At 42.9% G+C, this 26,195-nt stretch overlaps 1 protein-coding gene across 1 annotated transcript in view; it reads left to right on the forward strand.

The window, feature by feature from the left end:
- ARHGEF4 (Rho guanine nucleotide exchange factor 4) overlaps positions 1-26,195 on the forward strand; it is a 173,481-nt gene that overhangs the window by 54,221 nt on the left and 93,065 nt on the right. Inside the window, exons 3-4 of the mRNA XM_042024511.1 lie at positions 3,509-3,835; positions 9,175-9,304. Coding sequence (XP_041880445.1) covers positions 3,509-3,835; positions 9,175-9,304 — 457 coding nt within the window. The remainder of the gene's footprint in view (positions 1-3,508; positions 3,836-9,174; positions 9,305-26,195) is intronic.

A 26,195-nucleotide genomic window follows, 5' to 3' on the forward strand; every position in this document is an offset into this window, starting at 1 on the left:
AAGCTGGATTTTACCCCCTCTTAAAGCAGAATCGAGCCTTGTAACTAGTGTATAGTAAATAAGTTCCTTGTTGTGGAAGGCAACAAAGAAATGAATTCCTATGGTTAGCAGTCAGTTTTTAAGAAGTAAAATCTAAAATTTCTTTAGACAATGAGTAGCTGTCTTTTGAAGTACCATGTGTCTTTTGCAGTCACCATAAGTTACCTTTTGGTTGCTACTACAAGTCCTTTTCTGCCCTTTCTACAACAGACAGAAAAAAAACCCCAAACTACAGACTCAGGGTCTCCTTTTCAGGTTGTGTTGTGTTCTAATCCAGGTAACATACTAAAACCTTGGCATAGGCTGGATCTCATGGAACAGACTGTATCTTCAGTAGGGATTTCTTGTTTGGCTGAGACCTCTAAAAGCAGAGACTTCCTCCGTCAGTAGGCTTTTAATCCCAGAGAGGACTTCCCAAGTTGTAAGTGGCTGGGAGCTTAGGAATCTCTTTCAGTGGCTAAGCACAACCCCTCAGGGTGACTGAGACTGAGCTGTAACTGAGATCCCAGAACACGCCTTGATCATGCTACTTTTTCAGTATTATTGCTGATGAGTTTTGACATTAAGAAATGGGAGAATAATTTTTTTGAGCAGATTGTTGGAAGTGGCACTTGAGAGAGTGTATGAACTTCTGCATACCCTGAGCAGACAATTTTCAGATAGTTCATTAATCCAGAACTCCTTGATCAATTCACGACAGCTGAGGGCTGCTCGTGTTCAACTCAATGAGCCTCGCACAGCTTTTGCTGCTGTTGCCTTTTGTCTCTCACATCTCAGCTTATATTAAACTTTTAAGATAGCCTCCAAGATGGTCTTATCCTACCCTTTCTCCATATTTTTTTATAGAAACTCCCTATTTTTTGTGTAGAAACAAACAAAGATAGGCAGAACCATGGCTTTATCTAGCCAAGTCTTGAAAACCTCCATTGATGAAGGTTTCACTGCCTCTCTGGGAAACATGGTCCTTCAGAAAATTTTTTCCTAATGCCCAACAAGAACTTTCCAAGCTGCCATTTCTGGCCGCTGGCTTCTGACTTTGTCTGGCACTACTGAGAAGACCTCAGATCCATCATCCATGTAAATACACAATTGCTGGTGACTGCTCTTATACTGCCTTTGGTGCCCTCTTATCAGCTCGAATAAACCCAGCTCTCTCAACCTCTCCCCACATATTCCCAAATGAAAGTGTTTTGGTTGATTGGCGTGGGGGTTTTATCTAGTGCTGTCTTGAATCCAAAGAAGTGTTTGGGTGGCAGTTTGAGAAGTGAGGGCTGTAGTATCAGAATTCCTAGGGGGAAAAGAGGAAGAGAATTAGCTTTATTCCCTTCTGTGCTTAGCTTTACTCGAAAATCTTTTGTTTTCACGGGCACCAGCTTAACCTACAAACTTAGTACTGGACACCACATTCCAAACAAGAGACTGCAGGCTAGGAAAAAGCAAGAGACTTGGAGTATACACACTGTCAACAGATGAAGCCTCTCAGAGGATGAATAAAATCATTGACCTGAAAATTACAGCTCAAAAGAACATCTAGAAAAGAGTGTGGAGATGAGGCATGTGTAAAGCCTTGAAAAGGCAAGCTCACATGCTATAATGTAACCATTAGGAGCAAATAAATAATTACTTAAATTGATTGCTAGATTAAATTATTCAAAGAAAACCATAAAAAATTTAAATGGTATCTAAGACATATAAAACCAGCGTGATTTTCACGATTCTTCTGGAGGCTGCAGAATATGATATCTGAAATTAGACAAATGTAGCTGGAGCCTCGAAATTAATGTAAATGTCCCAGCTCTCAAAACACAACATCTAATCTATTAAAATAGATAGGGTTTTATTTATTTCCATTTTCATGACATTGTGAACTGAAGTAGAACTGCACCCTCAATTTTTTAAGTGAAGCTGTATTTTCAGGAATCTCTGAAAATACAAAAGACATTGGGCAAAATATATTTGCAGTGTTAAGTCTTTCCAAAATAATTATCATCTGTACGCTAAGGATAGTCTTCCTTATGTGTGTTGCTTCCTAACAAGATCATAAAACTCAGTTTATTGGTGAATTTGAAGGAAAGTCCTTTTCTGTTCCACATCAGTAAAGACATTAGTGCAAAACAAATCCATAATTGTGAAGCTCTTGAGCTCAATTCCCATGGTGCCCTCCAGTATGGGGATTTGTATGTATTCCCCAGACCCAGCCAGGTATTTTTCCAGATGTGTCAGCATTATCTGTGTTAGTGCTGTGCCAAACTGCACTGGATCAGCTTGCTTTGGACACCTCTGGCTACCACTCAGGTAAGTAACTCAGCTGAGCCTGGTGGAGCACAGACCAGCCTCTCTCATTACCTGCTAATGGTTAACATTCTCCAGGTTTCATCCAGGACAAAGATTTTATGCTGAAAACAGCAAGACAGAACCATTACCAGTTTGCCCATCTGTCAGGCTCTTCACTACATGTTTAATTAATCTGTTCATGGCACGATTTTACTTGCATAATTGTGTTACTCAGCAGGCAAGAGCGAACCGTCCTAAAATGTCCAGGGTTTTGAATTCACATGTTCTTCTTGTTCCTCTCCAGTAAGGTGGGGTTAGGCACAAAACACCTTTCTCACAGGATCTTTCTAGACTGTGGCATCTCTTACCAGGGCCAAAGAAGAATTGATCTGGAATTGATGGTTAGTTGAAAATTGATAGGAAGTGCCTGTGATGCTTTGAGGGTTGTTTTATTTGGGTTCTTCAAATGATCTGTGAGAAACTGGACAGATACTATTGTCAGGATACAGCATTTTTTTTGTCATGAGGCTCCTGAGTTCACCCATTCCCCAGTGTTGTTATCTCCTACCTTAAATATTATTGATTTTAGCATTGATGCTACCTGGAGTAGTAGCTGCTTGCCTCAGGGCACCCTTGATTTCAAGTTGTTCTAGTATAAAAGCTGTAATTTTGTGCAACCACTCAAATGACAGCGAAGGGCAAAGCAGTGCAATTCCTTACTCTTGGCCCAGCATCAAGCAAATAAAATGGATAGTGTAAAGAGCACATTGGGAAGCACAGGGCTTAATATGTCAGACCTGCAGGCATCCACAAAGCCTTTTCACACTGTGTAAGTGAAGTACAGCTGGAAAACCAGAAACACACAAGAGGTCATTTTTCTGTTTTCAGCGACATCGTCTGTCTTTGTAAATAATATTATACAGACAGAGTGACCTAAATCCTGGTGGTAATGTTAGTGTAATATGGATCTAGAGTGAGGGTGAACAGGGCACTGTCCTGTGTGGAGGGAGTGTATATCACACTCTCAAAGGATAGCAGAGCTGCTGCTTCAGGGTGGAGTACTCCTAAGCATTTTCTTCTGAGTAGTTCTGTGGCTGAATAACTGAGCTTTGCCATCTTCTGTTCAAACTGACTTGAAGCAAACAAAATTTCCATCCAACAAACCCTGTGTTTTCATCTGCTGTTTGTAAAACAGGAGTCTAAAAAGCAATGTCAAATGACACCTGAAAAGAGGCCAAATAAGAAATGGGTTCCCCATCGCAAAAGGAGGCCCCCCCGGGTTCCACCATCCCCATGCCCTGTCTCCACTCTGGAGAGCAAAGCTCGGAGGCTCTCCTTCCTTGCTCCAGATGAAAAAGCCAAGGAGATTCCAGAGACGAGGAGGAAGAGACCTAAAGCCCTCTATAAGTGCTTCAGCTTCGATGATGTTTGGATGGAGAGGAATCAAAAAGGGAAGCTAGAGAAGGAGACACAGCCAGAGGGAGGGGTTCAATTGCAACATCTCCCAGAGGACCCCTTAAAAGTAAGAAGCCATACACCAACCTCCTTGTTTCCTGGCACTGTCTTCCTCTCTGCTTCGGCTGCTTCTCTCTGCTATCATCATATTCCTGTCCTTACATTTTGTCTGGTGCCACTTCTGTCAGCACTTCTGTGGGTCTGGTACTCTGTGGAGACCGATGAAACACTAAACTGGTCCTTAAGTGATGATGTCTGAAGGTGGTGGGTTTCTTAGCCTCTGTAAGTGAACGGTTCATACCGTGTGTGATGCTGGAAATGGAATGCAAGAGCATCAGGTTGCTTGTGAGCTGAATGATGTGGAGGGAAAGGAGCAAATCAAAGTTTCCTTAAATCAGTATAAATTAAACGGATGAAATCTCATTCTGTGCCTTGGGGTGTTGCTGTATATCTTTAATAACAGACTTCTAAATTAGACTTCCCTTGTATCTGAGGCCAACTCCACAATTCCTACTGAAGAAAATTCCTGCTGTGAAATGCTCAAGAGAACATTGCCATTGAATTTTTAGCTATTAATATTTTCCTCTCCACTTAGGGAGACTTTTAGTTCAGCATTATGATTGCTTGTGAAAAACTTTGTGGCTGTTGTGACTCACACTGATGGCATCTGTTACTTTTGGATCCAGAGCTAAGGTCTGTTCCCTTCAGGGAGAGTCACAAATCTGTATCCAAGAGCCAAAATTAGCCTTAATACATACAAAAGAACTTCTGGGGAAATATGACATGAGATCAGGGGATGCTCTATGCAGCCTCTCATGATATTGAGAAAGTTTCTGATCAAGCTTGAAATCACATAGCAGATACTCAAGTAAAAACTTTCCTCAGGGGTTTCTGTTTTGGTCTGTTATCTGTATTTGTTTCCCATTCTCTCTGTTGTCCTGGTTGCCTGTTTCTCATTGTTCTTACATTAAAATGACAGTTTTGGAGGGGATCTGAGGCCTCAGTAGTCCCACCACTACTTCAGAATGTGCTGGAGCTTATGTGCACAAATAGTACTGTGAATGCTGAAGGGGAAACATTGGCCTGCCCACTATGGCTTGCCCAGAGAAAACCTGCTGCCTCATGCCTGTCCAGCTGGGAGAGCTCCCATCAAACCGACAGACACCTAGGACAGCAAACCAGGCCAACCCCAGAAACAGCATTTCTGAAAAACTGCCCACCGTTTCCTCTTCTAAGGAAAGAGACTAAAAATCTGTGCTATTTTGTATGTGTCAGGCTCTTCGAAACAAAGTATTGCCAGTTGCTGCTCGTATGGGTGCTGGATGTGATTCTGTGATGTGTTTCCTACTCTCAGTTCAGTGAGGATGCTTCCCTGGCTCAGCTCCCTACCTCCTGTGTGATGGAGACAATGAGTAATGATCCTGAGGCATGTGTATGTTAGGATACAAAAAAATTTAAAAATTACTGACTTGGGTTACTTTTCTGCCTTGTTTGAAGTTCTGAATGCTTAGTGCTGTGCAGGGATGAAGCAGGCTAGTGAAAGTGAATGCCTGGTCAGGGACTAACAGAAATCAGTGAAATGTAGTAAAAATATTTTTTACAATTCCTTGACAAGCATGGATAGAGATGGAAATCTAGCCCATGCTGCAGGGCATGTGGGCCAGCACTGAGACCATTAGCGCTCCTAAGAGGAGTGACCAGTTCCCTCTATAGCTTCCCCTGGAGCCATCAGATTACACAGCTTGAATGCTGTCTGCTTTGCTGATTGACTGCACATTTGGAGGCTGCCAGAAAACAGCTTCTCCTTTAAGCATCTCCACCCTTATTTTCTGGTGCAAACTTACCTCTAAATTGCAATCAGCTGCATGATGATTTGCAGCTGCCCCTGTGCCCATGGAGGCCTCTCTGAGCATCACCTGCCCGGGGGGCTCCTGGGCCTCAGACGGTTTTCTGGTTCATTCTTCTCTGGGTAGAACTATGTAGGTAGGTTTGGGGTTTACTTTTTCTGTCCATTTGTGCTGCGTAGGTTACTGACACTTTAATCTTTGTGGGCAGGCCAAGAGAGCCAAATGCTGGTTTATTGAGAGGACTGTGGGAATTCAAAGGCTCTTTCTTCTACCCATATAACTGAATTTCTTAGACTGTGCTTTTTATTTATAATAGTAATCACACAGTTTCTTTTTCAAATTGTTTTATTCTGTCTTTGCAATGCTTTAGTCCTGTAACAGTGCTGGTTAATCATACTCCCAAGTGTCTTGGGAGTGCTGTCACAAGCCACAGTGTTTGAGGGCAGTTTTAGAAGGATGCTGAATCTCTTTTAATAAGAAGAAACAAATTATCACAAAAGAAGCTCTGTAAGATGTTTATTGTCTGTGTGGTTTTGTGACTGCAACAAGGCAACTGTATGGGGCTTTGGAGATCTGAAATTACAAATCTGATGTTTTCTGACATGGCTGCCTTGGAATGTGCGGCTTCTGTTGTGACAAGTCACATTGTGTTAAGTCAAGATCAGCTCAGCCCATAAGGTGATGTAATGCTGTAATATTGGGGAAACAACAGGGCAGAGCAGGGAGGAAGTCTCGATTGTTCAAGTGCTGATTTCTGATACTACTCTATCATTCAGATCAGTGTACACAGAGGAGTACAATGGAAATATAAGGCTACTCTGAGGGCTGGCAGTTGGGACAGGGAAAAACATACAAACAACCAAGAAATGACCTATAAACTAAAAAAAAACCCCTAACATTTAAAATGCCAGTTCTAAGCAATTCTATAAATGTGGGGGGTTTTTTGCTTAGATCCCGTAAGCTGCTCTGCTCCCTTAAATGGGAACAGCCTGTGTAAATTCCCAGTCATACTCAAAGATTGACCCAGCTGTCCCTTATAATGAGATGCTGCCAGTAACAAGCTGAGCAGCTTCTGATCTTGGGCCTTAAAGTCTTAATGTAACACTCCCCATGCTGCCCACCCCAAGGGGAAGAAGAGAAACATAGCTGCGGATGAATCTGTATTCTTTTTGCTTGTCCATAGACTTTGCCCTTTGCCTGGTGATGGGTTTCAGGCTGTAGCCTGGGGTCCTCATGCTTGTTTTTAATGCAATATAAGTTCCCTAACTGGAGCAGAGACAATACCCCAAACCACTGACATATGGAATGCTGTAACGGCAATGGGCTCTGTTTTGGGATTTATTTTTTCTCTGAACTGGCTGTCTATTGCCTCCTGTGCTTTCCTGTTTTTACAAAAACTTAAACCCTGGCTCTTAAGCTTGATGCCTCTTGAGTGCACAGCAATAGGAGCACAGACATGGCTTCCACGTGCATTTGTTTGAGCACAGTTTCTGCACTGCCAAATTAGAGAGATTCCTAAAAGGCCCATCAGGGGGCTATACCCAGAGGGGGTATCATGCAGAAAAAGCTCTTTTATTTTGAAAGAGAAATGAGAAGCAGTGAAAAATAGATCTTTAGCTCATTGCCCTGAATATGACTTCTGGAAATCTGATTTTACCCCATCCAAAATAAGAGAAAATGAAGTTTTGTAGTGTGGTACCATGGTTATGAGCACTGTGGACGCCTCAGAATTTTAGAAGGTAATGAACACACTTTGAGGAGGGGTTTAATGAGAAAAGTCTCCCCCTGTTTTGCACCTGACAAGGCACGGATATACAAGAGAGATCCAGTCTCTCACAGGGACTGAACTGCTGTGCATAGGAGCATAGAAATAACCCCCTGGAACCTCCAGCAGAAAATATAGGAGAGAGGATCTTCACTATGGTCTGGTCCCTCATTTCCCATCCTCTCCCTTGTAAGGTTGTGCAAACCCTGCCCACATATTACTAACACCACTGAAAATGCTTCTTCTCCTGAGTTAGGGTTCTACAGGCCTGGTTTCCATGCTATAGGAATTAAATGATGCCTGTACCCAAAATTTGCTCTGATGTCCCAGGAATTAATAAGAATGAAGCCTGCAGTTTTTATTGTAACAGCCTTAGGCCAGGGTTCTTCTTTCTAGTCTTAAACAGAACAATAATGCATTCTATCACCTTTCATGTAAATAACCTGGAATTTACCCTTGATGTTTTCAGAGCTGTGGCCCAGTAAGTTATCTTGCTTGATTTTCACTGTCACCAGAAGAATGTGTGTTCCCACACACTCTTTGCTATGACTTTTCTAGAAAAACAGGCGCTGCACAGGCTAATTTGAACAGGGATCATGCTATCCCTAAAGAGATGGTGATTTGTGCCAAAGTATTGGCTGTGTTCTCTTTGCTTTAGAAAGGTTAAGTCCAGGAATAAACAACCAAACCAGGCCCAGAACAGCAGCACTCTCAGCTGTGTGAGCACTGTGTGCTGCTTAGTTTTGGAAGGAGGGTTTGGCTAATGGCCATCTACAGGAGAAGTTTCAGCATCAAGGCTAGTCAGCAGACTTTATGCTGATGAGACATGCTGTGGGCTGGTAGGGAGAGGGAAAGATCCTAGAGAGAATAGTGGACCTCAATATACCAAGTTCCTGGCTCAGTGAAGGATGGATATGTTGTAACTGAATGTCGCAGTGGCAAAAGGAAGGGGCAGTAGCAATAGACATGAAAGACTGGCTATGCCCAGAGGACCAGTGCTTACCAACCAGCTGATCTCCCAGTCACTTGCAGTCACTGATGTTTTCTGCATGTGGCATCCACAGGAGAGAAAAGGAAAAAGGGATAAAAGCATGCCTGCAGTATGCATTAATTACTAACTCTGTATTAGAGGCCATGAGCTATGTGTATATATCTATATGTTTTCCCCTTTAAACCAGCAAAAGTTATTAATTCAATGAGATATGGCAGTGGTATAGAGTTTTCAAAGCTTCATTAAGTTCTATAAGTTTTATAAAATCAATCAGCCAGGTATAGGAGAGTGTGAGAATTCTTACTTGCACCTTTAGCTGAAGAGAAGAATGTTGTTATCCACATTCTATATGGCTGGGGACTGGTACCAATAAATCTCTGAAGGGAAAAGCTTTATTTTCATGTTAAATACTAGAAGAGGAACTATTAGTCACAAAGCCGTAGGAATAGTTCTGTAGCTTAGGGGATGACCTCTTGTAGTGATATTCTTCCCCCCACTAGAAACACTTCATAGGAAGAAGTGAAACTTTCTGTGAATGGAGGTGTGTGTGGCTGTATGTGAAGAAGGAATCCAGTATCTGCTTATCCACTTCTGTTCTTACTACCTTGCAGTTTTCCTTGCCTTCTCACTGTTTTCTAACGTTTCTACCCATAATCATCCATGTGTGTCTACTAATGTACTGCTTACTTACCTGGGCAGGTATCAGAGGTGGGAAGAGGTGCTCTGGGATGAATGCTATATTTTGTCCTATGGGGCATCTAAACTTAATGTTCGTTGCCTTTATTTTCCCTCTCCTGTTGCAGGCTGGAATAAGTCCATCTATCACATCTCCTGCTGCCTTTGACATCCTGCCACTGAAACTGCATCCGTTTTCCCAGAGCACTCCGACAGGCCTGGACTGCGTGGGCTGGAAACGGCGCATCTCTGTTCCCGGTGTGTACTCTGTCCTGGCTGGGTGTGAATGATCATTACTGAGTATGGAAACCATGTGATAAGCATTCTAACCTGTTTATGATGATTGCTGCATCCATGTCTGAGCAGAAATCTGCTTTAGAATTGAATCTTTCATGTGCTTTTCATATTCAGGTTTGTTTTCTCCCTGAGTGGATAAACAGGGTGTTGTTTAAAGGCATGGTCAACTTTCTAGTGAAGAAGAGATCACTTGTGGCAATGATAGTGTGCTTGATGTAGAGACATTGTATTGTCTCATGAGAACTCTGTCTCACCTATGATGGTGTCAGCTCTATCACACTCTTGAATTAGATTTCCGCAGACGAAATAGACTCTGCCTTGTGTTTGCTGGAGACCACTACAGTGGGAATGGTGAGGTTCATCTCAAGTTGCTAATTAGGCACTAAAGCAACTAAATGAGCCTCTGGAGACAGAAGTTTCCTGCACTTTAAATCCCCTTAAAGAACAAGTATGCTGTGTTTTCATGAGGAATGCACATGAAGTATCATGTCTGCTTCATTTCTGATGACTGACACTTTCTCAGAATTAAAATCTAAGTTGCACAGATTATTACACTGTGAGACATATCTTTGCCAGGTTTTTAAATTCTCCATCTGATGGTGCCTGCCCAAACACTGCAGATATCTCTATCACAGCACTCTGGGGTGGAACAAGAAAAACAGAATGCAGAGGAGTTGTTTGGTGGTTAGGAATCTAGCCAGGAAAAGCCAGCCACAGTTGGGTGCCAAGCTGCCATTTCTGCCTCAGAAGGTCTCTGTGCCATCGATTAAACCCTGCTGGAGTTACCTAATTAAGGGACAATAACATTGTACTAATTACATCAGAGTTGAATGGTCATAGTATTTTGTCAAGCAAAACTGGTTTGCTTTCTGATGCTCTGTGCAGCTCATGCACAGAGTCATGAGGCTTGATCTGGAAATAAGAAAACAAACTATTTATTATCGTGGTGTTGAGAGCCCAGCCTTTTCTCTCTCAGCACTGAGGGCTTTGATCACTTGCTGTCACAAGCATCTGGTGTTGCCCCAGTGCTTAGGACCAGCTCCCTGGCTGAATGAAAAAAGCTGCAGCTTTACTCCTTGGAAATCCCAGATGGAAACCCATCATTGTCAAGTTGTCTGTGCATCTCTGACATTAGCTGAAATCCCTGAGCACCACTGTCATAGAAGTAAATTCTGAGTCACAGCTGAGACAAATTTCATGGTAGCTCCCAACTGGGACATGAGGGAGTTAAAAAATATGTATGAATTTCTGAGGGTGAATAGGGGAAGTAAATGTATGCAGACTGACCAGCTGGCAGTGCTGTAGGTGTTTATATGCTGTCTAGAAATGGGGCATGCAACCTGAATCATCTGTGATTCACACAATATTCCTGAGACAGGTATGAGTGAATTTCATACCATGACCTAAGCCTGGGCCTCAAGAATTTCTGAGTAAATGTAGCAAAACAACTGAAATGGAGCAGAATCCTTTTACTGCCACCAAAACCATGCACCTGGGAAAGGAAACTGATGAAGAGAGGAAGCAGAGGTTCTTCTGCCACAGCCATGTCTCTTAGCTGCTGCTTGTGGGCTTCATTTCAAGCATTTTGGGGGAGATGAATGTGTGCACGTCTCCTGCCTGTGGTAGGACGTGGATGAGAAGAAAAGTGCAAGTTACTGAAGTTACTCTCTGATGCTGAGAGGTCAGTTGTGTCCTTGAGGCAACAGTAGTGCAGCAGAATGCCCTCTGATTCTTGCATAGCTTTGTTGTGGTACTTGTTTTTGACAGAGCATGTAAAATAAATATAAAATAAATGGTTAATTCATTTAATCTAATTTTAAGATTTCTAACTCCAAAGCTGCAACTGCTTGTATCCCAGTCTATGCTTTATTCATAAAAGACACTGGACATGAAAGTACTATGCAATATCCATTGCTGCTAGATACTTCCAGGGTGAAAATAGGGATAAATTTCCTGCTCCCAGAGTCTGCACGTGGTCACCTTGTGCAGGGAATGCTGCAGAGATTGGAATGGGCTATGGAGGCCTCCCTAGTTCTTCAAGTGTGAAATGATGGCTCTCATGGTCCCAGCTCAAACGGGTCTCTCAGACTCTGTCATGCACCTACCCACGGTCTGGGGACAAGAGCTGGGGACAGACTTACTATCCTAGGGCAGGCTGCATGTTCCCCGCTAGAACATAGCACGCGTGCAGGGAGAAGAGTTTCATTTTGATGCTGTTTCTGCTGTGCTCGTTCCGTTCCTCTCCGCAGTCGGAGCCATGGCGTTCCCTGCCTTTAAGCCATGCTGGCAGGAACGGGGCAGGCTCAGCGCTGTCACCCGGCCGTCCCAGCAGCGGGAGCAGGCGCTGCCCGCCCGTCCCTCCGCCCCGGCAGCTCTGGCCGGGCCGTGCGGCACCAGCAGGTGGCTCTGACCCCTGCGAAATGCGGCCGGGCCGGGCCGTGCCTGGCTGCGCTGGGATGGGCGCAGCGCGGAGCCTCCGCCGGGGAGGGCTGGGCTGGACCCCGCTCCTACGCGTGCACACACAGGCACCCCGGGGTTACCGTCCTGTTCAAACATCAGGAACACTTCAATAGTTAGGAAGAGCTTTCTAGGCTGCGCCGCACACTTCAGCAGGTAGTGTTGATGAATGTCAAGCGTCTTTCCCCTTAGTTCACAGGATATTCTGATTTGGAAGCGATCCACAAGGATCATCGAGTCTAACTCCTGCCTCTCCCCAGTAGCCACACCATGGGTCTGAGAGCCTTGTCCAAATGCTTCTTGAACTCTGGCTGTCTTGGTGCTGTGCCCACTGCCCTGGGGAGCCTGTTCCAGTGCCCAACCACCCTCTGAGTGAAAAAACTTTTCCTAATATCCAGCCTAAACCTCCCCTGACACAGCTTCAGGCCATTCCCTCGGGTCCTGTCACTGATTGCTAGAGAGGAGATCATTGTCTGTCCCTCTGCTTCCCCTCACAAGAAAGTCAGACTGCAATGAGGTCTCCCCTCAGTCTCCTCCTTTTCTAGCTGTCTGGGTATCCCCATGTCTTCATTTGTACCGTTCAGTGTGTTCCTTACTGCCAGTGTAGGAAGCAAGCTACATCCTAAAGCAGATATGGGAATGCTTTTCTGCTTTTTAGCAGCCTCTGAAGACCTTTTGACACAGGTATTGCACCAGGAAAGGGGTGGAAGGGAAGGGCCTAATATATATTGTAGTGAGCAGTAGCAGGATAACAAGACTTTGGGTTAAAGGAGTGGACCAGCATGTTTTTCTTTTAGGCTATGAGACCTATCTTCTTCCTCTTCTCTCCTGAGTCTGGTATCTGTTTATTTATAAACTTGAAGACTGCCTAAAATTGGGGATGTTGCTGGGAAGCTGTTTGGATGGTGGCTGCAGCTGTGAGAATGTAGCTACAACAAGGCTGAAGCCAGGAGATGGGCAGTTCTGGGTGTAAGAGCTACCAGCCCACAGGCCTAGAGCAGGAGAAACATTCAGGGAAGATGTTGCCATTTCTGAGCTTTTCCATAGGGATTTTCCAGTGGGAGGCAATCACAAGGTGACACAGTGACAGACAGACAGGTAGCTGTCTGAGAACTGGAGTTTCTTGACATCCCTGCTCTCACTGCTATCTGTGCCTCCCAGGAAGAGACTTTTTTGTTCTTGGGCCAGCTTGTTACCCTTTCCCAGATGTTTCCCTTATGCTACCTCTCAGAGAATCTGAAACTCTTGGATAGGGACAGGGACACACACATGACCATAAACCTCCAAGGTTTGTCATATCCTCATAAAGGGAGAAACCTGTAACTAGTGTATTACAAGATAGGTTTGTAGCTGTGCTAGAACAAATCTCACACCTGTATTATTTTAAATCATTATCTAAATGCAGACGAAATATTTTTTGGCAACTTTTCACGTGTCTTGTCAGATTTAAACAGCCTCAGATCTTTCCGTTTTCTGCTATCAGATGTCTACAAGAGATGCCCTGGAGTTACACCACAGAGCTGTTGTTGGTTGTGTCAAGCAAAGGGGCATGAATTCGCTGTGACTGATGTGTGCTGATGGTGAACATACTGGTGGCCTTGGAAATCTTGCAACAAGAGTAGGCGAGCCAAGTTCTCAAGGGCTGAATCTTTTGTGGATAGTCTGGAAAACAGTGACCACTTAGTGATGCTGAGTTATCCTCTGGCCTCCCTGGTGTAGTGGAAAGTATTTCTCATAGGCAAAGGGAATGTTTGTTTACTCAACATCATGTGGACAACTTTCATCTTCTTTTCCCAGCTATAGATGTGCTGTTAAACTCACACTTGGCAGCAGTTAATGTGAAGATGTTTGACAGCCACTGGAGAAATCTGTCCAAGAGGGAAAATATTAGCTCAATAAAAGGACTTCATTATGTCTTATAAATATTTAGCAGTCCTGTAGTTCAGCAAAATAGCAAGCTGAGTTATTTATTCCATTTTTGTCATTTTAGTTATTGGACACAGAAGAAAGTGGTATGCAAGTTCCCAGAAGTGTATCATGGTATCTGTAGCATGAAATGTCCATTCCATCCCTATTAACTAGAGAAGTATAATTGAATTTAAGTGGCTAAAAAATAATCACATTGCCTACTGTATACTTTTCACTTTGGCTCTTAATCACAGAAAGATTAGACCTGCTATGTCAATCTTGGTTCTGTTTAACCACAGCCACAAACATTTGCCCTCTGTGAGGTCTCTGATAACATGTGCTCACTCTAAGGTTTTCATCCAGTCTTAAAAGCAGGGAGGGCCTGGTGGTGGCTGAGTTTCTGAAAACTTGTCTTAGCAAGTTGAGTGGGATTGTACATATTAGCTACTGAGGTGAAAGATTTAGCATACCAATAAAAACTTTCTGTGGGGAAAGGAGAGAAGAAGATCCTGGCAAATCCTGAATGATTCTGGTAATCACTGTTCAAAGCTATAGGATTACAGTGGAACCCAACGGAGGCTACAAAATCCAGCAGATATTTAGGATCAGGTTGTCCAAGGCTAGCTTGCCTACCTTTACCAGGCTGTGCAGTGAGATCCTTCATCTTTAGCTGAAGGCAGTTAGTGCTACATCAGCTTTCAATAACTTCTCTCTCTAATGTCAAGGAAGAAAATCTCTGTGTAGATTTTACAACAAGAAAAAATAAAGATCTGTAGTCAGGGGGAACCCCTCTATGATGGGTTGCAGCCTTGAACTCTGACACAATTTTTGTTTTCCACAACTTGGCTTTGTAGTATTTTTCTTCTTTCCATTCTTTTAGAAAATTCCTCTCCAGTGCATACATACAACATACATACATACATAAGGATAATTAGGACTGAATTGAAGCCTCTCCTTAGCACCTTTCCTGTCTGAAGAGCTGCATGACCTTTCTTCTTCTCAGTGTCCTGTTCTCCACACCCACAGAACAGCTGCATTCATCTTTGTTGTCAATGCTTAATTTACCTTCCCCTCATTATTGTGATCAAGGAGAGTTTCTCTCCAGTTGAACTCGAATGCAGGCAGTTCTGGGAGGCCCTGGAAGAACCAGATCAATGCAGAAGAGTGGCTCTACCGCAGTCAAATAGAGAACGCATTTCCATTTCTCTATTAGGAGGTATTAGATATTTTAGTCTAAGTAGCTACATTCAGAAGATAATTGAAGGAATTATTTTGTTACAGATCAATAGAAATTTTTGTTTTGTTATTTTTGTTACTGCTGCAGAGACCTTTCTTTTAAAGAATAGCTGAAATATTTAAAAACTCAAAACTTGATTCAGCATTGTTGGGTGCTTTGTGATATTCTCCAGTGGTGGAGCACGACATTTTTTCCTTTTAGGAAATACTCAGTAAACCAGAAGTCTGACTGAACTGAAATAACCCTGCTACTGCGTGGATAGTGAGGCAAACTCAAAGGGGTCTCTATGGGAACAAGCTGTGGTGGCTGTATAGCGTGGTCTTATTTACTTTGCAAAGAGCTACCTTACATAGAAATTGTAAAATAAGCATTTTCAGTTCTTGTGTGAAATTGGGCTCCTGGGTTTGGATTTGGGTGCCTAGAGCTATGTTCACTCTCTATGTGACAGGAGCAGTTTGGGGTTCTCCGTTGTGGCCCACGTGTGGGTGGCTGTCCCTCTACCAGATGTGCTGGTGCAGCTGAGCTCCTCCTTTGCTTTGGTCCAACTCCTACTTGCAGAGTTTCACCTGGCCTGGGTAATCTCACACTGAATCAAGCTGGTTCTGGTCTTACACTGTTTTCTGCTGCACCGGGTACAAACCATGTGGCTACTCTTAAATTATTTTGATAGTTTGACAAATCTGCCATCTGCAAGGTCTTTGAGCAGAGCGGCAGCCCAGAAATGCCCTTTATTATAAAATCTCTGCGGTGCCTCAAAGCTGTTGTTAAACTGCACAGGTATTTCTGCATTCTCAAGAAACTAGTATTCTTTCAGGATCCTTCTTATAGGGACACCTGTTAGATAATGAGAATATAAAACTTCCTAGTAAACAGTAGTTAATGCTGCTGTTTCAATTGGGGCTGAGGTCTCTTACAAAGATTACGTGTGGAAATAGGGATCATACCAGGTCTGCAGTCTGGGAGTGGATGCTAAATGATTTTTCAAAACTCCCAGCTGCGACATCCTCAAATCTCAATCTGTGTTTTTCTGGCTTTAATTTCATTTAGAATTCTTTTTCTGAGTACTTACAAAAATAGTTTTTTAATAGCAGCAGCCACAGCCAGTTCTAAACATGATTAGTTTATATGTTAAATCCTTTCTGAGTTCTCAGGGGAAGCAGATAACACAAGGTCTCTCTCACTTGGGCATTTTTAAAATGCATGAAATTCTACTATTTCTACTTATTTATTTTTAATCTGACAGTTCTGCTAAATTAGGAGGAGAGATCTCTGTCTCACCCTTGCTTTCTTAATGCCTTGAAATCGGCTTTAATAAAAATCAGCTGCTGGAAGCTGCAGCTGAAAGCAGTTGAGCTGCCACAGAGGGAGCCTCCTTAGTGGACCCCTATGATGTCAGGATGCATCGAGGCAAGCGGAGAGGAGGGTAGGAATCCAGCTCAGTGCTCAGCCAGCGCTGCCAGGTACCGCTGCCCTGGGAGCAGCTCCGGAGCGCGCTGCCCGATTCCTCCCGCAGCACAGCAGAGCCCCTGGCTCTCCCTCTCACCTGCCTGCATGAGGACCCAGCAGTGCCCCAGTGAGTCCAGCGGGGTGCACAGTGGGGAGAACTGCAGCAGCAGTGGCAGCTCCGGGCTCTCGCCGGGCTCGGATTCAGACAGCAGCGGGGTGGTGTGTGGTGGTGGTGGCATGAGAGGCGTCCTGTCCAGGTACTGGAGCTTGGAGAGTCTTCACTCTGCCACAGGTAAGGGGCTCTTTTTTTTTTTTCCTTTTTTTTCCCTTTTTTTTTTTTTCTTTTAACTGCTCTATGATATTGCACTGACCTTGAGAAACCAAACCAAACCTCCTGGAAAAAGTATATAATTTGGAAATGCAGTCTCTTAGTCTTGAGAAATAACCAAAGCATTCAGTGTTTGCTAGCTATACCCTCTGCAGACTTAAACCTAAACCAAAGCAACATAGACCATTAATAGACTTCTAAAGTCAGGAGGGAAGAAATAGGTTTTTAATGGCTTTGGAAAGAGTGCTTAGGCTTCTACCTGATTAAAGCTGTCCTTGCCTTTTGGAACATTTCTTGTTTCAGCTTAATTGTATAGAGCTGAATGTTAGAGTTGACATTTCTCTGTGTAAATTCCAGTGTAGAGAGTATCACTGCCTCTAGAAAATGCCCAGGCGAGTGCTGTGCAGCAGATGAGGGCTAGGTAGGGTTGCACTGCCATTGAAGGAGGGAAAGACAGTTCCCTGAGCCAGCTGCTCAAGTTTAGTTTTTGCTTTCCCATCCATTATTTAATGTCTTTCTGAACCAGAGATTTTGGAGGCAGGTTCACATAGCCTGGACCTGGTCTGACTCAGCCTGTCTGGATGTGGCATTCTGGTTTTTAGTTACTGATGTGCCCATTTAGGGTTTGAATGTTTGGACTGCAAGCATGGTAAAGAAGCTTTCTTATTCCCAACTGATAGTAGCAAAGGAGCCTGGCAATGATGTTAACGGCCAATGACTGCTGAGCTGTTCAGCTGTTGCTGTTTAGAGAGATTTCTAATAGAGCTGCAGTAAATTAGTTCCTCTCTTAGATAAATTCAGACAAGTGCCTTCAAGGCCACCAGTGATTGTCATTTCCTTAGTAAAAATACCCAGCGCTACCAGCTAGAATCAAGGCTTGGGAAGAATTCAGGGTGCAGTACTGTGTAATCTGCTTTAGCCGTGTGTACTTTTAATTATTGAAAGGTTTTATCATTCCATCTGCTGCTGTAGGTTTGGAGCTGTTTAATAAAATCTCCATTGCTGCTCTGTAGTCTCTGCTGAAGTGTGAGTAGCTGCACAATCATACAGGAAAGAGCTACAGCAGGGTGGCCAGTGTCCCTGACTTTCCAGCCCGCACACCACACCTTCTAGGTGGCCAAGAAGCACTAAACATCTACAGTGTGTCCTGAAAGTCCAGGGATAGGAAAAAAGCTGAGGGTGAGATCAAGCCATTGGTGCTCTGTTTTGGGGAAAGATCTGGGCTGCAACTACAAGATGATGTGCTTTTGCATCTCAGTGGCATCTGCTGGCTATTTTCTCTTTAACTGGGAATGCAGATTAACCCCAGCATGTTCTGACATTGGCATAAAGTAAGTCTGGCACAGGATCTTTTTGCCAACTCCCGCTCAGAGTTGCGCATGGGGCTGCCGTGGTAGCTCTGTCCCAGGGTTACAGGGCTTGCTGTCAGCTGCCCTCCCTAGATGCATTCTTGAGCTTAATCAGGTCAGTAGAAACAAATGGTGTACAGTGATACAAAAGAAGTAAGGTTGATAGCAAAAGCAGGTTTTGAAATTCTGTTTTTCTAAATGCTCTTTCATTTCTACAGTAGTCTTGCTCCCAAGGCTGCGAGGCATGCTGTCATTTTGTGGATGCTACATGCATTTAGCAGGAAATACAGAAATGAGAGGAAATGGAATAGAAAATGGTATGGAGACAGACTGAGGACAGGGAAAAACCAAATTAAGTTTCATAATTACAGCATTGATATATAAATATGATAATGAAAGCAGATCACTGCCTTTCAGACTGTTGCTGCCTCAACATACTGTGGTAGGTGTCTTCTCGTGTGCAAAAGATTTCTGAGCAGTTTGTCTCTACCTACTAACAAAATTCAGGCCAGAATTAGGATTAAACCTTTAGAGCAATGGCTCACCAGGAGGAATTTATTTTGGTTTGATTCTTCTGTCACAATTCTTCTTTGGCTTAAACTTAGGAAGCTGTGGTAGAACTGCTCCTCTCCATCAATGTCAACTGCCTGTCTGAGGAGTGAGGCAGGATTTTTTTAAAGCTTGTGTTAAATAACATTTTTGAATGGGAAAATTTAAAACACTGCTTAAAACCCAAACAGAAAACCCAAGGGAAAAAAAAACGAGCAGGAGCAGTAGCAGCTGGCAATTCATGAGAGAAGTGGTGACTAAAATGTGTGGCAATGTCCTCTCCTCAGAGGAGCAGGGAGCCTCCAGCATCTTTCTGTGGGATACATCAAGAAGTTAAGGGGAAAAAAGAGTACAGACTGTGGAAACACTATGAAGTGCCCAACGTTGCATTAAAAAAGGTCTGAGATGAGTCAGTCCCTTTCTCTGTTTGAAAGGGATTCTGCATTTCCAGCAGCGACCTTAAGGCTGGACATGGTGGAGAGGGTTTTGCTTTTTTCTGACTGCTGTGTGTACATAAGTTTTTCTGTAGGGATCTTCATACTGAGCCTGTTGCTGTCTAAGACTTCAGGGAAGATTAGAAATAAACCAGATTTAAATGACTGAAAAGTGGAGGTGAAAAGAATGTGGGAGGTACGATTGGAATGCATCCATTAGAGTTTTTCTTTTACATTATTTTGATTCCAAGGAAGTGAAAAGACAGAGGTGTTTGTGTGTTTATGTATGTATATGATTGACAGTGTGTGATTTCAGAAATACAAATTGGCATCCCCTGTGTAGAAAAGATAGGTAGAGCTTTCTGAGGTTCACAGGAGCAAAAGCTGTCTTTGGTTAGTTATCTTCCTCTGCAGTCAGTAATGAAGTACAATTCCTTTTGGTTTGAGGTTGACCTTGTTGTAATATATTGATCAAGAGGGGAAGTTAATGTGACAGTTGAAAGAGAAATGTTACAGCATAAACTTCTTGTTACAGCATAAACTTCTGTGCAAATGCCATTTGAAATACAACTATACAAAAATATGGTTCAGGCTTGTAGGAAGTGAAAAAATCTACTGCTTTTTAGTATTGGTGCAGGTATTTCTGGTCTAAATGTCAATAAACACTACCTTACATGAGAAGGCCCTTCTCCCTGAAGCTAAATATAAACATGAAAATAGAGAATGCTTTACTGTTCTACCACACTCTCCATTTGAAGATGCCAGAGGACTTTGCAAGCATCAGTAACCCCCACAGGGGGCCCAAAAGACTTTCAAAGCATGATTTAGGATAGATGAAAAGGTATAGTTTGATACTTGGACAGTATCCTTGCTATTTTTAAATACTTATGAGCAGTGTCCAAGTGTTTGGCCAGTGCAGTCCTCCTGTGAAAAAAGGACTGGGAGCTAGGGTGGCTCAGCAATTCTGAAAATTGGGCCGTAAGTATCTCAGCTGGACAAAAACCTACAAGGCATCCAAATTAAAAGCCAGTTGTGACTGTGCTCCAGTAAGTGATTCAGTGGCGCTATGGGTGCTCTAACCCTGGTTTCCTAGGCAAGACTTTGTACCCCAGGCTCATGCTGCCTGTATCCCATTCATCACTGTTGTACAACTCCACTGAAAAGTTTTCCTTTAGAATGTTTCCAGATTCAAGCCTGTGAGCAGCTCTTTGCTTTTCCAGCTCCTTTGTTGTGGGTCCAATCCCGACCTCATTAATACTTGTGTTTATTCTTTTTCTTGTCCAAGTTGGGGAGGACTGGAAAAGCAAAGAAAGGTAGGGACAAAGGGGGAATCACAACCTGGAGGACCAGTGGTTGCCATAGTTTCCCTGTGATCCTCTGTGTATTTGTGCATATGTAGCAATTTAATTGTACAGGCTACACTTCAGTGCGCCTCTGCACAGATTTGTGGCTCCTAATATGCAGATATGCTCATCTACTGCCCTTGGGAATATGGCCTTTAAACAAACAAGAAAACATGAAGCATGGGTGTGGAGGTTTTTTTCTTCATTCAGAGCTTAAAAAGAAAATTGTGGGTTTTTAAGGAAGGTTTTTTCCAAGTCATTCATTTCATTGTTGTGGCTGATGAGAGAGCCAGTAACAGAGCTGTGGTGAATGCTTTAGGTCTTTCTTGTTGGGCAAGAGATTTTCTTTTGAGCTCTTTCTTTTTCCTTTTTCTTTCCCTAGCCCTGTCTTTTTGGTACTGATGTCTTCAGCTGCGTTCATGGACTGCAGTGCATAATTCCACTGACCCTTCTTTCTCTAGGGTCACTCAGTCAGCAAGAGTTAGAGGTCACACAAGGGGAGATTGATTTAAGGTTCAAATTGCTTCAGAACGCATCCAAAGGAGAGCAGGGAGGAAAAAAAGTGAGTGCCTCAAAGCATCCAGTGCAGCATGTCAACGTTGTGTTTCACCCTTACCTTGGCAAATTGTGAGCTAGGATGTTCCATCTGGATTCACTGCTTGCACTGTAACGTCCTATTTGTTCCCTCATATATTCTGTGTCACCTGCCAGAATAACTACCACTTATCTTCTGAACGTATAATTGATGGATTTAGGAACAAACAAACAACAATCCATGCTAAATTAACTTTGATTTTTCTCTCAGTGTGGATTCACTTGTAATGGTGACTGTTACGGTTAGGTTAAACCTAAGGGCGATCCTGAACTTTTGTGGAAGGATTACAGAATGAACATCTCTTGGTTGAATTAGTGAGCTGCCCTAAAACTTAAGTAAATATTTCTTAGTTGAAAATACATCTTCCATATAGTGTGTAGAGTGTTGCTGAGCTGTGACTTGGCATCACATTCAAATAATGAGGGCATCTGTTTTAATAAGTGGTTGTGTTCATTCCAGTAAAGAGAATCTCAGTCATTGCTAAATGTGTGTAAACTTGGCCACCTAACACATTTAGTACACTTGGAGAAATGTTTTTTTAGTGCAAAGTATCCTCTGGCATAATGCATTTCCATTAAAGGGAATAAAAAAGTGTTAGTATAGGTAGGAAGTCTAATTGTGTTTCTCTACCTCTGTTTGCAGCAGAACAGGATTTTGTAAGTTCAGCTACTTTGGAGTTCTAATTACATGTTAATGTTTTGGGGGGGGGGGGGGGGGGGGTGGTTCTAGTTGACTTTCCCTTGAGATTTTTTTTTGTTCCAAAAGGAGTAAATGCTTATTCTCATGTCCCCGTTAGGCACAGATTAGCACCTGTGCCTACCAGAGATAAACATTCCAATCTTTGCTGACGCTGTGGTGGTAGCAGGAAAAGATAAATCTGTGGAGCACTGCCTGTGATACTTCCCCAGGTGTCACAGGCACACCATCTTCATCCTTTTCCTTCTCTGCCTTCAAAACAACTCCCATGAAGAACATTTAGATTGTGATCACTATTCCCTTTGCTGAGGAATATACCAACTTCTAAGGCTGTATTTTCTTAAATACTCAGTTACCTTTAGAGTAGCCTTTCAGACCAACACTTCTTTGGGATATATCCAAGCTTCAGTTGCTCCTATTTTTCTGCGTGGAAGTGAAACAGCTTTAAGCCACCTGATATGAATACTGCCAGCATCACAACTCTTGCAGCAGGAAACTATCACGGTCCAAGAGAGTGAAGGAAAGGGGGAATCAGGTGGTACCATGAAGCTTATCTGCCCCTTCCTTTCTTCTCTACCTTTAGGTAGGCATGCAAAGGCTGGCAGTAACTTGAATGTGCCTTTTCATTTGCATTATCCGGGTCTAGTTTGTGTAGGTAAAAAAGCAGCAGAAATGGATTAGAACATGTGCTGGCAAACAGTGTCTATGCCCAGTGGTCACTTGCTGCCTGCACATGATGCAGCTTCGATATGGCTGCTTAGCAGTTAATTAGGTTAAACAATGTAGGGAACAATCATGCCTGTCCTTCACCATCAGGATGTAGCCTTTAAATTACTAAGCTTGTCTGTAACTAAGCTTATTTCCTACTAAGGTCTTGTTCTCCAATTCATCTCAATCATGAGAAGTGTCTTGGAAGGATTAGAGAAATATAGCCCTCTTCTGAGTGTCAGTAATTATCTGTGGAGGCTTCTAATTTAATTAGAATCCTGTCTCATCTCAAAATCCTTTTGTGGTCTGATGTTTGTTAAACCAGCTAACTAGTTCGGTGATTTGTTTAAAAGTGCCAGCAACAAGCTGAGTGTGCTGGACTGCACAGGATATTCGTCTGAGCAAGCCCAAAGTCTGAAGATGAGCTGTCTTCTTGGATGCTGAATGCTTTCAGTGGCTGCGCCATTCTAAAAAAGCTACTCCTAAAAGTGGTGTGTCTGCACATGAAAGTGAGACAGTAGCCTGGGTGTAAGCTGATAGGAAGATATTTTGCACCTGGTTAACTGTCTTGAATTATATTGTGTGAACATTCAAGTGTTGGCAGCTCTCACTGCAAATATACCTCGGGGTGCATTTGCCTAAACAGGTACAGAGCTTTGCTGCTGTTATTCTCAATCCCTGCTAATCAGGGAGCAAAAGATTCCCTGGACTATGATGTTGGCTCATAAGAGCACAAATAATTTTATTTTTTTTTACCATGGAGTGCAGAGTAATTGCTTTGCTGGAGTAATTGAGCCATTTCCAAGTTGTGCTGTATCCCAGGGAGTGCTTATGGATGCTCTAATGCATCACCTCACGTGCAGCTGATTCCTGCATTCTGTGGCCTCCAGCAGGATGGAGGCTGGCAAGCGGTCGTAGAATAGGAGGGAAATTAAGCACTAAAGGCAGCTGAGTACACAATTGTTTTGAATATCCTTCTTGTTCTTACTCTGTTCAATTATCTTTTTGCCTCATATTTGAGTGCATGTGTGTATATATACACACCCATGAACATACATATATATATATATATATATGTATTTGTGTATGCACACACACACACGGTTATTCATTAGTTAAGCTTAGAAGAGTCCTCAGTGAGGTTTCTTGAAAACAAGCATTTCTAGGTGTGGGCTCTAAAATTTTTTTTGTCTACCAATGCCTAAGGCTTCTTTCAGAACCCTTCTTAAAGGATCTGATAAATGCCTAAATAAATTGAAATCAATTTCAAATCTACTGTTAAGGTACATGGAGCCATCCTCTTGCTTTGGAAGGTAAATTACATGTAAGTATTTATAAAATAACTTGAAAAATAAGTTTTTGTGTCAGGAACATGAGGCAAATGCAGAACTTCGATTTTATTTTTATTTTCTTTAAAATAAATTTAAAAAATCATTATAAAGGCATCCGAATGTTTCATGTTGAGGATAAAGAAAGATAAGACTAATGATGTTTTCAAACCAACTGGCAGAGATTTATTTCTATGTGGGAGTGAAATTGCAAGAGTTTTCCTTTTGGCTGATGGAAATAGTTTCCATGAAGTAGTTTTGAATTAGGCTCTCTCTTTTTTTTTTTTTTTTTTAATTGAAGTGTCCCTAAAAATGCAGGAAAAAAGGCAGTGTGCTAGGAGGTTAACGTTAACACAAAATGATCTGTTTTAATGTGTAGGATTAAGCTACTGTGCTCTCCCTTGGCCAGTGGAATCTTTCAAGGCCAGGTGTGAAAAGCCCTCAGCTCTTCATGAGCCAAGATCTCTACTTGAACATACATGGGAAAAGACATCCTTGGCATTTGGAAACAGGAGTTCATGGAGTGGTCTAAGAGGCAAAGGAAGACTACAAACAGGGCCTATGCACCTACTGGCCATGGCTCCCTGTTCTTGGAGCTGTCATTAATGTTATTCCTTGCAGGGGTCTTTACAGATGCCAAGGCACATACAAGTTCAAAGGAGGAAAAGCTGTCTACATAATTATTGAATTTAAACAAACCCAACGCAAACTGTTTGGAAACTAAAGGCTCAGCTGTAGCAGGAAGGTGCAGCAAACAGTGAGAATCAGTCTCATCTGCTGAACAGAAGCACCCCAAGGGCTGCTGGAGCTGCTTCTGTGCTGTGACTTCCCTCGCTAGCTCTCAGGGAAGGACCATACTCTGTTACACTGCCTGGTCTGGGACACAGTGCAGCTCTAGAGAATCACACAAGCCAGCAGCCCTGTGTGCTCAAGTGGCCAGTTCAGAGTTCATCCAAAAAATACATGCCTGCAGGGTTCAGATGTGAGCTGGGTTCCAGCTGTGAAGTGTCTGCAGTTGGGAGGTGACAGCTGGGTGCTGCAGGCAGGTGTATGATCCAAGAGTAAGGCACTGGGTTGTTTCCAGTCCTATACCAGGCAAAGTGCTCATAGATTCCGTTGTGTGGCTGTATTGAAATTGTCTCCGTTTCTGACAATACAGAGTGACCTGGATAAGAGAATAACAGCCTGGATGCTGGAGCTGTTGTTTGAAGCACTGGGTTGGCTCAGCTCCTGCTGACTTGCCTGGTGCTCCGGCAGGAGGGCCCTCTCCCTGAGCAGAGCTGTGTGTCAGCTTGAGGTCACTGATGGTACATCCTGCTCAAGGCAAAAACCTACTATGCATGCCTGAAAGAAGCTTTGACAATAAACCTTTTAAGAGAGTTTGTTATGAAAACACAGCGTTACTAATACCCCGAAAACCGTGGATTTGGATCAATTTGAAACGTGGCATTCTTATCAGCCCTAAAAGCCTGAATAAATTAAAAAATATGCAGAACCCATCTGCACTGAAACTTGTTGATTGGATCTGTCATTTCTCTTTGGAGAGCACACAATAATTTAATTTGGGCTATTTTTGGTCCCAATTCTGAGCTTCACCACAATTTCTATACCGTCATAAATCTAGGGCCTGGTAGTCCTATTTCATGCTGTCTTACTGTCAGTACTCTGCATAGGCTGAGTTCTGGGGGATTGGTCAGGTTTTCTTCTGTGCATCTGTAGTCGCAGTTGGTGGTATAATGCTCACCTGTGTTCTTGCTGCTTTTTGTGGCTCACTTGAGAGCACACACTGCATAGCTGGGGACTTCTACTTGGCCCCAAATGCCACCTGACCATCATCTTTGAGCCACTAGAGGAAGTCTCCAAAGTAATTGTATGTAGGACAGCTTATGCATCTTTTAGGCAGCCACTTGTGAGTGTCTAATCCAGATAACTCCTCTGATCTGGAGAACTTAGCTTTCAGAAGGAAAAAAAAATACTTCCAAGGGTAAGAAAAAGAAATGTCACAGTGTTTCAAGCCTGTGACTTGACACTTGAACAGAATTATTTAAAAATGCACTGAATTAATTATGGCCAGGTCATTAGTCTTGACTTACCTAAATCCTTCTTGATGTCTCTGAAATAACAAATGTAGATGAGTGTGAACACTGCTGCATCAAAATCCTGAAAGGCTGCTTGGCCAAATACATGTTTTTTCTGAATAAAGGTGGGACCTGCATCCTGGTATTCTGTCTTCTTCTCAGGTGCTACCTTTCTTTCTTTCAGTTTTCATTTTTGAAAAATGCATCTTGATTGCAAAGATTTTTCCAGTTGCAATAAGGAAAAACAGAGGATGATTTATGGTTTTTTGGGAATATTGTGCAAATATAGGGAAGAGGAGAACCATTCTGCCCACTTGTCAGAGGACCAAGCACCCATTCTTCTGCTTTTCACTTGTCTTGAGGTGTTCACTGACTTGCAGTGGCACCAGTGCTTTA

This window comes from Corvus kubaryi, unplaced genomic scaffold (genome assembly GCF_017639235.1).
Source record: "Corvus kubaryi isolate FWS band 111438036 unplaced genomic scaffold, C.kubaryi_AGA036_p1.0 37264, whole genome shotgun sequence".
NCBI classification, from domain to species: Eukaryota; Metazoa; Chordata; class Aves; order Passeriformes; family Corvidae; genus Corvus; species Corvus kubaryi.